The sequence below is a fragment of the Oncorhynchus keta genome, chromosome 21, assembly GCF_023373465.1.
Source record: "Oncorhynchus keta strain PuntledgeMale-10-30-2019 chromosome 21, Oket_V2, whole genome shotgun sequence".
NCBI lineage: Eukaryota > Metazoa > Chordata > Actinopteri > Salmoniformes > Salmonidae > Oncorhynchus > Oncorhynchus keta.
Window position 1 is genome coordinate 49959953 of NC_068441.1, and position 15000 is coordinate 49974952.

General features: G+C 47.4%; 1 protein-coding gene across 9 annotated transcripts in view; it reads left to right on the forward strand.

Annotated features, from left to right (window-relative positions):
- The window catches only part of dock3 (dedicator of cytokinesis 3), a 532012-nt gene that overhangs the window by 405635 nt on the left and 111377 nt on the right, over positions 1 to 15000 (forward strand). For all 9 annotated transcript variants that reach the window (XM_052474129.1, XM_052474134.1, XM_052474126.1 and 6 more), the window contains exon 14: positions 2069 to 2194. In XM_052474129.1, the coding sequence (XP_052330089.1) occupies positions 2069 to 2194 (126 nt within the window). The remainder of the gene's footprint in view (positions 1 to 2068; positions 2195 to 15000) is intronic.

Genomic DNA, 15000 nt, shown 5'->3' on the forward strand with positions numbered 1-15000 from the left:
CCGGTGATGGTTAGTAGGCCGGTGATGGCTAGTAGGCCGGTGATGGCTAGTAGGCCGGTGATGGCTAGTAGGCCGGTGATGGTTAGTAGGCCGGTGATGGCTAGTAGGCCGGTGATGGCTAGTAGGCCGGTGATGGCTAGTAGGCCGGTGATGGTTAGTAGGCCGGTGATGGTTAGTAGGCCGGTGATGGCTAGTAGGCCGGTGATGGTAGTAGGCCGGTGATGGCTAGTAGGCCGGTGATGGTTAGTAGGCCGGTGATGGCTAGTAGGCCGGTGATGGTTAGTAGGCCGGTGATGGCTAGTAGGCCGGTGATGGTTAGTAGGCCGGTGATGGCTAGTAGGCCGGTGATGGCTAGTAGGCCGGTGATGGCTAGTAGGCCGGTGATGGCTAGTAGGCCGGTGATGGTTAGTAGGCCGGTGATGGTTAGTAGGCCGGTGATGGCTAGTAGGCCGGTGATGGCTAGTAGGCCGGTGATGGTTAGTAGGCCGGTGATGGCTAGTAGGCCGGTGATGGCTAGTAGGCCGGTGATGGCTAGTAGGCCGGTGATGGCTAGTAGGCCGGTGATGGCTAGTAGGCCGGTGATGGCTAGTAGGCCGGTGATGGCTAGTAGGCGGTGAGGTTAGTAGGCGGTGATGGTTAGTAGGCCGGTGATGGCTAGTAGGCCGGTGATGGTTAGTAGGCCGGTGATGGTTAGTAGGCCGGTGATGGCTAGTAGGCCGGTGATGGTTAGTAGGCCGGTGATGGCTAGTAGGCCGGTGATGGCTAGTAGGCCGGCGATGGCTAGTGATGACGCCGACCGCCGAACACCGCCCGTATAAGGAGAGGAACCACGGTGGAAGTCGTGATATGTACACTGACCTCCAGAGCCATTTAAAACTCATTTTTAAACGTGCACTATCAATAAAATATTATAACATCTTTAAATATTAGTAGCCTCTCATTAGTAGACATTGACATTGTTTTTAAATCTGTTGAAAAAATCATATGGCCTTCTGGGAAGGGCTCTAGGTCTTTTAATGAGGATTTGTTGCTCTTTCAATTTTACTCTTTGTTTTACTTATTTTCTATTATGAATAAATCATGAAAATGGTGTGAACATGTCTTGTCTGTTGTCCCCAATCCACCCTCAGATCAGATCTGAACAGAAAATGACCACTAATTCTTATTTTTCTCCTCCTAAATCTGATAATCTCTCCCGCTATCCTTTCCTCATCGGGTCTGATCATATCACTCTCTCTCTCTCTCTCTCTCTCTCTCTCTCTCTCTCTCTCTCTCTCTCTCTCTCTCTCTCTCCCTCTCTGTATTCTCCTCCTCAGATCTGATCATATAGTGGGGCAAAAAAGTATTTAGTCAGCCACCAATTGTGCAAATTCTCCCACTTAAAAAGATGAGAGGGGCCTGTAATTTTCATCATAGGTACACTTCAACTATGACAGACAAAATGAGCAATAATAATTTGCAAATAAATTCATTAAAAATCCTACAATGTGATTTTCTAGATTTTTTTTCTTGTTTTGTCTGTCATAGTTGAAGTGTACCTATGATGAAAATTACAGGCCTCCCTCATCTTTTTAAGTGGGAGAACTTGCACAATTGGTGGCTGACTAAATACTTTTTTGCCCCACTGTATATCTCTCTGTCTTCTCAGGTCTGATAATCTCTCTCTCTGTCTCTCTCTTTTCTCCTCCTCAGGCCTGATAATCTCCCTCTGTCTCTCTCTTTTCTCCTCCTCAAGTCTGATAATGTCTCTTTCTCTCTCTCTCTCTCTCTCTCTCTCTCTCTCTCTCTCTCTCTCTCTCTCTCTCTCTCTCTCTCTCTCTCTCTCTATCTCTCTCTCTCTCTCTCTCTCTCTCTGTATTCTCCTCAGGTCTGATCATCTCTCTCTCTCTGTCTCTTTTCTCCTCCTCAAATCTGATAATCTCTCTCTCTCTCTCTTTCTCTCTCTCTTTCTCTCTCTCTCTTCTCTCTCTCTCTCTCTCTCTCTCTCTCTCTCTCTCTCTCTCTCTCTCTCTCTCTGTATTCTCCTCCTCAGGTCTGATAATCTCTCTCTCTGTCTTCTCCTCCTCAGGTCTGATAATCTCTCTCCAGCTGCTGAGAGGAGAGATGGAACAAATCAGGAGAGAGAACCCTATGATTTTCAATAGGGGCGTGGCCATTACACGCAAGCTGGGCTTCCCCGATGTCATCATGCCAGGTGAGAACTGGGCTGGGCTACTGACGTTATATTGGGTAACTCCCAATAATGTCTCCTTTCTCCTGAAGTGTTCACTACTTCCCACAAATCTAAATGCATTGGATTGGTGGAGACATGGGCTCGAGGGAGTCTTCTTATCTCAGTAATTTCCTTTCAAATCAGTAAAGTGAACTAGTGTACACTTCAAGAGAAAGGAGAGATTATTGGGATGCTGCCATTGTTTCAATGCAGTAGTTGGTATTTCTGGCTGAAGTAAGCTTGAATGTATGTGGATGGGTTGGTGCATTTTACCATGTAGTCTACACAGTACAGTAGACTTTTCTTGGCTCTGCTTTGCCCTGTTTCTTTCTGAAATCTGTCTGGTTCTAAAGCCTAGCAACACAGTTCCAACAAAGTGACAAGAGTCCCTCACCTCTTTCTGTCCGTCCATCCTTCTGTCTGTCCGTCCGTATGCACTGGTGTGGTCCACATTCTTATAGTCCACTTAATGATTGATGTCCCCCCCCCACCACACACACCAATCAATATTCCACTCAGCTTCTAAACCCTTATTCCGTTATTCCATATCCCTTCCCCATTCTCATCTCAGCCCAGGTTAATTTGTTTGTGAATAGACTAGTCTCCGTCTTTATAATCACACTCGGGTCCTACTGCATTCAATTCACATGCAAAGCTAATCACTTCAAATCCTTGTCGGAATGAATTGCCGATAAATCAATTAGTCTGGGTCAGAATGGCAGATCTGGGTTCAAATGGTATTTGGAATCATTTCATATAAGTTATCTGTGATTTTATTGAGTTTCTTTTCATAGAAAACTACAAACCCTGTCCATCTGGCACTCCAGGCTAAATCCAAAACTCAAATAGTATTTGGCCTCAGGTCTGTGTAGTACAGATGTAGGATCTTAATTTGAGACAGTTTGCTACAGAAGGAAAAATAATCTTGCAGCAACAGGAAATATGGATTATAACAACTTTTTGTAGGGAACATCCCTGGTCATCCCTACTGTTAATCTGCCGCACTCACTAAACACAAATTCTTTGTTTGTAAATGCTGTCTGAGTGCCATCCGTTTTGTCACCAAAGCCCCATATACTACCCACCATTGCGACCTGTACGCTCTCGTTGGCTGGCCCTTGCTTCATACTCATCGCCAAACCCACTGGCACCATGTCATCTACAAGACCCTGCTAGGTAAAGTCCCCCCTTATCTCAGCTCGCTGGTCACCATAGCATCACCCACCTGTAGCACGCGCTCCAGCAGGTATATCTCTCTCGTCACCCCCAAAACCAATTATTTCTTTGGCCGCCTCTCCTTCCAGTTCTCTGCTGCCAATGACTGGAACAAACTACAAAAATCTCTGAAACTGTAAACACTTATCTCCCTCACTAGCTTTAAGCACCAACTGTCAGAGCAGCTCACAGAATACTGCACGTGTACATAGCCCCCCTATATTTTAGCCCAAACAACCCCTTTCCCTACTGTATTCATTTAATTTATTTATTTATTTTGCTACTTTGCACCCCATTATTTTTATTTCTACTTTGCACATTCTTCCACTGCAAATCTACCATTCCAGTGTTTTACTTGCTATATTGTATTTACTTTGCCACCATGGCCTTTTCTTGCCTTTACCTCCCTTATCTCACCTCATTTGCTCACATCGTATACAGACCTATTTATACTGTATTATCGACTGTATGTTTGTTTTACTCCATGTGTAACTCTGTGTCGTTGTATGTGTCGAACTGCTTTTCTGTATCTTGGCCAGGTCGCAATTGTAAATGAGAACTTGTTCTCAACTTGCCTACCCGGTTAAATAAATGTGAAATAAATAAAATTAAAATTAAACCTGGGGTGGCAGGTAGCCTAGTGGTTAGAGCGTTGGACTAGTAACCGAAAGTGTCATGATCGTCCTAAGAACATTCGGACCAAAGCTCAAGGTGATATGGGTTCCACATATTTATTGACGTGAAACGCACAAAACAATAAAAAGCCAATGATACGTGAATCTATGGAGCTCACAGGCAACTACACATAAACAAGATCCCACAAAAACACAGTGGGGAAATGGCTGCCTAAATATGATCCCCAATCAGAGACAACGATAAAGAGCTGCCTCTGATTGGGAACCGTACCAGACCAACATAGAAATAAAACAACCTAGATTACCCACCCTAGTCACACCCTGACCTAACCAAAATAGAGAATAAAAAGGCTCTCTATGGTCAGGGCGTGACAGAAAGGTTGCAAATCTTTCAAATCCCTGAGCGAGCTGACAAGGTAAAAATCTGCCTCTGAACACAGCAGTTAACCCACTGTTCACAGGCTGTCATTGAAAATAAGACTTTGTTCTTAACTGACTTGCCTAGTTAAAATAAATAACCGGTTTGCTAGGTTATAGTGGAGACAAGTTAACCAGTTCAACTCTCTGTGTGCTTGGCTATAGTGGAGACAAGTTAACCAGTTCAACTCTCTGGGTGCTTGACTATAGTGGAGACAAGTTAACCAGTTCAACTGTCTGGGTGCTTGGCTATAGTGGAGACAAGTTAACCAGTTCAACTGTCTGAGTGCTTGGCTATAGTGGAGACAAGTTAACCAGTTCAACTCTCTGGGTGCTTGGCTATAGTGGAGCCCAGTTCAACTGCTTGGTGGGCTGTGTAGTGGAGACAAGTTAACCAGTTCAACTGTCTGTGTGCTTGGCTATAGTGGAGACAAGTTAACCAGTTCAACTCTCTGGGTGCTTGTTGTGGGCCCTGTGTGCTTGGCTATAGTGGAGACAAGTTAACCAGTTCAACTCTCTGTGTGCTTGTTGTGGGCCCTGTGTGCTTGGCTATAGTGGAGACAAGTTAACCAGTTCAACTCTCTGTGTGCTTGTTGTGGGCCCTGTGTGCTTGGCTATAGTGGAGACAAGTTAACCAGTTCAACTCTCTGTGTGCTTGTTGTGGGCCCTGTGTGCTTGGCTATAGTGGAGACAAGTTAACCAGTTCAACTCTCTGTGTGCTTGTTGTGGGCCCTGTGTGCTTGGCTATAGTGGAGACAAGTTAACCAGTTCAACTGTTACTGAGTGCTTGGCTATAGATTGGAGACAAGTTAACCAGTTCAACTGTCTGTTGCTTGGCTATAGTGGAGAGATCAAAAGTTAACCAGTTCAACTGTCTGTGGTGCCAACCGGTTGGCTAACTGGTTGATCTTCAGTTAACCAGTTCAAAACATTTCTGTAAAAACTCTGACTTGCATTTTTATATAGTGGAGACAAGTTAACCAGTTCAACTCTCTGTGTGCTTGTTTTGGGCCCTGTTTGCTTGGCCCTAGTGTTGTGGAGACAAGTTAACCAGTTCAGCAGTCTCTAGTGTGCTTGGTTATAGTGGAGACAAGTTACCAGTTCAACTCTCTGTGTGCTTGTTTTGGGCCCTGTTTGCTTGTGTTATAGTGGAGACACTTGATTCAAGTGTTGTTGGTGGTAGGTGCCTTGATTCAGGTTTGTTGGTGGTAGGTGCACTTGATTCAGCAGTCTGTGTTGTTGGTGTAGTGGAGACAAGTTAATGAGAGCACTGTATCATGTTACATGCCACAAGCTGGCTATGGTTACATTTTGAATATCTCAATTTGATTGGTCAAGAATAGTCTCCTTTAACAGTTTCTGTGTCTATCGTCATTCCAATCACAAAGCTCGCCAAACTTACATGATGAGATATGAGATCAGGAAAGTGTCATTGAGACACAGTCTCGTTTACAAGGGAGAGTTGTGGTCAACCAACCGGTTCGATCGGCAAAGTGTTCCCATTTTGAACCATTTCAGGTGTCTGAAGCTAGAACTCCGCCTACTCTGCAGGCCAAAGAACAAATCAAGTGAACTTATAGGCCTACTGCTGGCCAATCAGAAAGCTCAGATAGCTCGCACCATCGACAGACAAAATAAGCCTTGAACTCACAGCAAAGTTGATCATGTGAGATTTTAAAACTTTAAAGCCAATGACTAGAGAGACAACGAATACAGCTGCTGTCACTATTATAAGCCATAAAATGCACATCCTCGCTACTTCCACTCACGCTACAACCAGCACTGCAGTTGTAATGAACAACGACAGCAAAGTGTTCTAATAAACTTGTGTTGTTATTATTAGTGGCTTGAGTCTCTTCTTTTTTTTTACATCGAGGAATATTTCACTTTCTCTGGTTATAGGAGTAACAACATGGTTCTAGGAGTAACAACATGGTTCTAGGAGTAACAACATGGTTCTAGGAGTAACAACATGGTTCTAGGAGTAACAACATGGTTCTAGGAGTAACACCAATTGTGCCTCATGCACAATTGGTGCATGAGGCAGAAATAATGCAGTGTGACTTGAGTTTCACCGTCAGCTGAAAGACTGAGTCCCCATTTCCCAGTGGAGGGAAGGAGAGAGGCAGCCTCACCGATGCTTCCTCCCCTCAGACTGACCATCAGATTCTCCCTCCCCTCAGACTGACCATCAGATGCTCCCTCCCCTCAGACTGACCATCAGATGCTCCCTCCCCTCAGACTGACCATCAGATGCTCCCTCCCCTCAGACTGACCATCAGATTCTCCCTCCCCTCAGACTGGCCATCAGATGTTCCCTCCCCTCAGACTGGCCATCAGATGCTCCCTCCCCTCAGACTGACCATCAGATGCTCCCTCCCCTCAGACTGACCATCAGATGCTCCCTCCCCTCAGACTGGCCATCAGATACTCCCTCCCCACAGACTGACCAGATCAGATGCCATCCTCCCTCCCCTCAGACTGATCCAGACTCAGATGCTCCCTCCCCTGGCAGACTGACCATCAGATACTCCCTCCCCTCAGACTGACCATCAGATGCTCCCCTCAGACTGACCATCAGCTCCCTCCCCATGGCCATCAGATGCCCCTCCCCTCAGACTGACCATCAGATGCTCCCTCCCCTCAGACTGACCATCAGATGCTCCCTCCCCTCAGACTGACCATCAGATGCTCCCTCCCCTCAGACTGACCATCAGATGCTCCCTCCCCAGACAGACTGACCCATCAGATTCTCCCTCCCCTCAGACTGGCCATCAGATGCTCCCTCCCCTCAGACTGACCATCAGATTCTCCCTCCCCTCAGACTGGCCATCATCAGATGCATCAGATGCTCCTCCCCTCAGACTGACCATCAGATTCTCCCTCCCCTCAGACTGGCCATCAGATGCTCCCTCCCCTCAGACTGACCATCAGATTCCCTCCCCTCAGACTGACCATCAGACTGGCCATCAGATGCTCCCTCCCCTCAGACTGACCATCAGATGCTCCCTCCCCTCAGACTGACCATCAGATGCTCCCTCCCCTCAGACTGACCATCAGATGCTCCCTCCCCTCAGACTCCCAGATGCTCCCTCCCCTCAGACTGACCATCAGATTCTCCCCACAGACTCCATCAGATGCTCAGACTGACCATCAGCCAGACTGACCATCAGATGCTCCCTCCCCTCAGACTGACCATCAGATTCTCCCTCCCCTCAGACTGACCATCAGATTCTCCCTCCCCTCAGACTGACCATCAGATTCTCCCTCCCCTCAGACTGACCAGACTGACTGCCATCAGATGCTCCCTCCCCTCAGACTGACCATCAGATTCCCCTCCCCTCAGACTCCATCAGATGCTCCCTCCCCTCAGACTGACCATCAGATTCTCCCTCCCCTCAGACTGGCCATCAGATGCTCCCTCCCCTCAGACTGACCATCAGATTCTCCCTCCCCTCAGACTGATCATCAGATCCCCTCCCCTCAGACTGACCATCAGATGCTCCCTCCCCTCAGACTGACCATCAGATTCCCTCCCCTCAGACTGACCATCAGATGCTCAGACTGACCATCAGATGCTCCCTCCCCTCAGACTGATCAGATGCTCCCTCCCCTCAGACTGACCATCAGATGCTCCCTCCCCTCAGACTGACCATCAGATACTCCCTCCCCTCAGACTGACCATCAGATTCTCCTGACCATCCCCTCAGACTGACCATCAGATGCCCCTCCCCTCAGATCAGATGCTCCCTCCCTCAGACTGACCATCAGATACTCCCTCCCTCAGACTGACCATCAGATACTCAGACTGACCATCCCCCTCCCCTCAGACTGACCATCAGATGCTCCCTCCCCTCAGACTGATCATCAGATACTCCCCCCTCCTGATCATCAGAGACTGATCATCAGATACTCCCTCCCCTCAGACTGACCATCAGATGCTCCCTCCCAGACTCAGACTGACTGACCATCAGATGCTCCCTCCCCTCAGACTGATCATCAGATGCTCCCTCCCCTCAGACTGACCATCAGATGCTCCTCCCCTCAGACTGACCATCAGATGCTCCCTCCCCTCAGACTGACCATCAGACTGACCATCAGATGCTCCCTCCCCTCAGACTGACCATCAGATGCTCCCTCCCCTCAGACTGACATCAGATGCTCCCTCCCCATCAGACTCAGACTGATCATCAGATGCTCCCTCCCCTCAGACTGACCATCAGATGCTCCCTCCCCTCAGACTGACCATCAGATTCTCCCTCCCCTCAGACTGACCATCAGATGCTCCCTCTCCAGACTCCCAGATGCTCAGACTGACCATCAGATTCTCCAGACTGACCCCCCTCCCCTCAGACTGATCATCAGATGCTCCCTCCCCTCAGACTGATCATCAGATACTCCCTCCCCTCAGACTGATCATCAGATGCAGCCCATCAGTCCAGTAAAAGAAAACAACACATTATTATGTTTACTCAGCGCTGCCTCACAAGTTATTACAACAAATTATCTATTACCAGTGTGATCGTATAACTAAAATATTTAAATATAATTTCTAAATGGTCTGAGAAGAACAACATTAGCAGGGTAATTCAAGGGTAGCCAGTATGCAGTGATAATGTATTGGGTCTATAACCTACTGCACAAACCTCATCGCTACAGAACTGTTTTTAACCTCTTGAAACTCTGGGGGCGGTATTTCATTTTTGGATAAAAAAACGTTCCCGTTTTAAACTGGATATTTTGTCACGACAAGATGCTCGACTACAGAACTGTTTTTAATAGGTTAATGTTGCATAGGCTTAGGTTTTTATGTCGTGTTTGAAGAAAATCTGAGCGGTGGATCTCGGCTTCCATCTTGACTTCCATCTTGACTTGACTAGATTGGTGACCACTGTACTAGAGTGCATTATAGAGTGTTGATTCGGCCTTAATCAACATTCAACATGGTGTTCCTTACTACCTTCCTACAACATTAGTATTTCCCAATTTAATGTGTCTATGTCAATCTACCCTATCTGTACATGTACCCTCCCCAGCCCTCCACGACCCTCCTCTGTCCTCCACTACCCTCCCCTGTCCTCCACTACCCTCCCCTGCCCTCCACTACCCTCCCCTGCCCTCCACTACCCTCCCCTGCCCTCCACTACCCTCCCCTGCCCTCCACTACCCTCCCCTGCCCTCCACTACCCTCCCCTGCCCTCCACTACCCTCCCCTGCCCTCCACTACCCTCCCCTGCCCTCCACTACCCTCCCCTGCCCTCCACTACCCTCCCCTGCCCTCCACTACCCTCCCCTGCCCTCCACTACCCCCCTCCCCACTACCCTCCACTACCCTCCCCCTGCCCTCCACTAACCCTCCCCTGCCCTCCACTACCCTCCCCTGCCCTCCACTACCCTCCTCTGTCCTCCACTATCCTCCCCTGCCTCCACTACCCTCCCCTGTCCTCCACTACCCTCCCCTGTCCTCCACCCTCCACTACCCCTCCCCCCTGCCCTCCACTACCCTCCACTGCCCTCCACTACCCTCCCCTGCCCTCCACTACCCTCCCCTGCCCTCCACTACCCTCCCCCCTCCCCTCCACTGCCCTCCACTACCCTCCCCTCCACTACCCTCCACTACCCTCCACTGCCCTCCACTACCCTCCCCTGCCCTCCACTACCCTCCACTGATCTCTACTACCCTCCCCTGCCCTCCACTGCCCTCCCCTATTACCCTCCCCTGTTCTCCACTACCCTCCCCTGCCCTCCACTACCCTCCCCTGCCCTCCACTACCCTCCCCTGTCCTCCACTACCCTCCACTGCCCTCCACTACCCTCCCCTGCCCTCCACTACCCTCCACTGATCTCTACTACCCTCCCCTGCCCTCCACTGCCCTCTATTACCCTCCCCTGTTCTCCACTACCCTCCCCTGCCCTCCACTACCCTCCACTGTACCCTAGAGACGGAGGTAGATTGGTATAAGTGCCGCCCCTCTGTGCCCGTACCTCACTCTTCCACTTCCTCTCACTCTTTCGCTTCATCTTCCTCTCACTATTCCTCTTCCTCTCACTCTTCCTTTCACTCTTCCTCTTTCTATTCCTCTTTCTCTCACTCGTCCTCTCACTCTTCCGCTTCGTCTCACTATTCCTCTTCCTCTCACTCTTTATCTTCCTCTCACAATTCCTCTTCCTCTCACTCTTCCTCTTTCTCTTCCTCTCACTCCTCCTCTCACTCTTCCTCTACATCTTCCTCTCACTCTTCCTTTCACTCTTCCCCTTCCTCTCACTATTCTGCTTCCTCTTTCTCTCACTCTTCCTCTTTCTCTTCCTCTTCCTCTCACTCTGGCTGGCTAACCTGAGACCTCAGTGTTATTTTCACAAACTAATCGATATGCTGTAGCTTAACAGCCTATAGCACAGCACCTGGGTTTGACCCTCAGTCGATCACAACAGAACTCTCTTACTTAGCTAACCTGGGAAGTACTCACGTCAACAGGGTGCTTCAGCAGCAACCAGGTCAAATCAAATGTATTTATGTAGTCCTTCTTACATCAGCTGATATCTCAAAGTGCTGTACAGAAACCCCAGCCTAAAACCCCAAACAGCAAGCAATGCAGGTGTAGAAGCACGATGGCTAGGAAAAACTCCCTAGAAAGGCCAGAACCTAGGAAGAAACCTAGAGAAGAACCAGGCTATGAGGGGTGGCCAGTCCTCTTCTGGCTGTGCCGGGTGGAGATTATAACAGAACATGGCAAAGATGTTCAAATGTTCATAGATGACCAGCAGGGTCAAATATAAATCATCACAGTGGTTGTTGAGGGTGCAACAGGTCAGCACCTCAGAGGTAAATGTCAGTTGGCTTTTCATAGCCGATCATTCAGAGTATCTCTACCGCTCCTGCTGTCTCTAGAGAGTTGAAAACAGCAGGTCTGGGACAAGGTAGCATGTCCGGTGAACAGGTCAGGGTTCCATAGCCGCAGGCAGAACAGTTGAAACTGGAGCAGCAGCACAGCCAGGTAGACTGGGGACAGCAAGGAGTCAAGATAGTCCTGAGGCATGGTCCTAGGGCTCAGGTCCGCAGAGAGAGAGAAAGAAATAGAGAATTAGAGAGAGCAAACTTAAATTCACACAGGACACTGGATAGGACAGGAGAAGTACTCAAAATATAACAAACTGACCCTTGCCCCCCGACACATAAACTACTGCAGCATAAATACTGGAGGCTGAGACAGGAGGGGTCGGGAGACACTGTGGCCCCGTCCAGGGCCAAACAGGCAGGATATAACCCCACCCACTTTGCCAAAGCTCAGCCCCCACACCACTAGAGGGATATCTTCAACCACCAACCTGAGACAAGGTCGAGTATAGCCCACAAAAATCTCCACCACGGCACAACCCAAGGGGGGGCACCAACCCAGACAGGGAGATCACATCAGTGACTCAACCTACTCAAGTGACGCACCCCTCCTAGGGACGGCATGGAAGAGCACCAGTAAGCCAGTGACACAGCCCCTGTAATAGGGTTTGAGGCAGAGAATCCCAGTGGAGAGAGGGGAACCGGCCAGGCAGAGACAGCAAGGGCGGTTCGTTGTTCCAGTGCCTTTCCGTTCACCTTCACACTCCTGGGCCAGACTACACTCAATCATAGGACGTACTGAAGAGATGAGTCTTCAATAAAGAATTAAAGGTTGAGACTGAGTCTGCGTCTCTCACATGGGTAGGCAGACCATTCCATAAAAATGGAGCTCTATAGGAGAAAGCCCTGCCTCCAGCTGTTTGCTAACAAATTCTAGGGACAATTAGGAGGCCTGTGTCTTGTGACCGTAGCTACACCTGTGTCTTGTGAACGTAGCTACACCTGTGTCTTGTGACCGTAGCTACACCTGTGTCTTGTGACCGTAGCTACACCTGTGTCTTGTGACCGTAGCTACACCTGTGTCTTGTGACCGTAGCTACACCTGTGTCTTGTGACCGTAGCTACACCTGTGTCTTGTGACCGTAGCTACACCTTGTTCCCCCTGAAATAACCTGTGTGTGTTGATGTGTGCATATTGGTACGTGTGTGTGTGTAATCGTGTGCTGGTACGTGCGTGTGTTTGTGTGTTGGTGTGTGTCGGTACGTGCGTGTGTTTGTGTGTTGGTGTGTGTCGGTACGTGCGTGTGTTTGTGTGTTGGTGTGTGTCGGTACGTGCGTGTGTTTGTGTGTTGGTGTGTGTCGGTACGTGCGTGTGTTTGTGTGTTGGTGTGTGTCGGTACGTGCGTGTGTTTGTGTGTTGGTGTGTGTGTCGGTACGTGCGTGTGTTTGTGTGTTGGTGTGTGTCGGTACGTGCGTGTGTTTGTGTGTTGGTGTGTGTCGGTACGTGCGTGTGTTTGTGTGTTGGTGTGTGTCGGTATGTGCGTGTGTTTGTGTGTTGGTGTGTGTCGGTACGTGCGTGTGTTTGTGTGTTGGTGTGTGTTGGTACGTGTATGTGTGTAATCGTGTGTTGGTGCGTGTATGTGAGTCACGGCTAGTTCCTGGGAGTTCAGCTTTATTAATGGAGTCCAATCTACTACGACCCCGATACCATCGATCCACAGTGTGATTACAGCCATATCTCATCATGTTGCTAAGATACAGGCTGAGCCGAGCTGTACGCCTAGCCTCTTGATACATAAACCAGACTGTCTGTGTTTCATATTCATATTAGACTAGCACATAAGTGGTATCAACACATTTTATCTTACTGTACCATCCCTGGCATACCTCGTCTGTCAGTCTGTCTTCATATTGTTATTTACAGCATTCACAATTTGTCCATTCTTAAGGGTAATCTCTTCTGTACCGGAACTTTTGAGATTGATATAATATATCTGTTTTCCATTTGAGAGAGAGAGAGACAAAGAGAGAGAGAGAGAGACAGAGAGACAGGGAGAGAGACAGAGAGAGAGACAGAGAGAGACAGTGAGAGACAGAGAGAGAGACAGAGAGAGAGACAGAGAAAGAGACAAAGAGAGAGAGAGAGACAGAGAGACAGGGAGAGAGACAGAGAGAGAGACAGAGAGAGAGACAGAGAGAGAGACAAAGAGACAGAGAGAGAGACAGAGAGAGAGACAGAGAGAGAGACAAAGAGACAGAGAGAGAGACAGGGAGAGAGACAGAGAGAGAGACAGAGAGAGACAGAGAGAGACAGAGAGAGAGACAGAGAAAGAGACAAAGAGAGAGAGAGAGACAGAGAGACAGAGAGAGAGACAGAGAGAGAGACAGAGAGAGAGACAGAGAGAGAGACAAAGAGACAGAGAGAGAGACAGAGAGAGAGAGAATAGTGTTCAGTAGTCCATTTCATATCCACTATAAACACTACCCTGTTGGATAAACCCTCAGATAACAGTGTTATCCGTGGCTGGCAGTGGAGCTAACAAATGGATAAAGTTTGCCCATTATATTCATATAGTGTCGGAATGTGAGTTAGCAAAAGAAAGCACTTTTTTTCCCCCAATACCTTCCTTTTGCACACATTGTATATAGACTGCCCATTTTTTCTACTGTGTTATTGACTTGCTAATTGTTTACTCCATGTGTAACTCTGTGTTATCTGTTCACACTGCTATGCTTTATCTTGGCCAGGTCGCAGTTGCAAATGAGAACTTGTTCTCAACTAGCCTACCTGGTTAAATAAAGGTGAAATAAAAAAATAAATTGCGTTCTCTCTGCCTATTCTCCTGGGTTTACTTAACAGCCATATGGATGCTCTGTATTTGCTGTGAGGATACGGATATCTGTTATATTCATTAATATTAAGGTATGAAATTATGTAGCTTTACTTTATTTAACCAGAAGGAACTTCAGTTGTGTCAAATAAGATACAGTTCTATAGTAAATATGCATTATAAACAGCTTAGATACAGTTCTATAGTAAATATGCAGTATAAACAGCTTAGATACAGTTATATAGTAAATATGCAGTATAAACAGCTTGGATACAGTTATATTGTAAATATGCAGTATTAACAGCTTAGATACAGTTCTATAGTAAATATGCAGTATTAACAGCTTAGATACAGTTCTATAGTAAATATGCAGTATAAACAGCTTAGATACAGTTATATAGTAAATATGCAGTATAAACAGCTTAGATACAGTTCTATAGTAAATATGCAGTATTAACAGCTTAGATACAGTTCTATAGTAAATATGCAGTATTAACAGCTTAGATACAGTTCTATAGTAAATATGCAGTATAAACAGCTTAGATACAGTTCTGTAGTAAATATGCAGTATAAACAGCTTAGATACAGTTCTGTAGTAAATATGCAGTATAAACAGCTTAGATACAGTTCTGTAGTAAATATGCAGTATAAACAGCTTAGATATAGTTCTATAGTAAATATGCAGTATAAACAGCTTAGATACAGTTCTATAGTAAATATGCAGTATAAACAGCTTAGATACAGTTCTATAGTAAATATGCAGTATAAACATCTTAGATACAGTTATATAGTAAATATGCAGTATAAACATCTTAGATACAGGTCTATAGTAAATATGCAGTATAAATAGTTTAG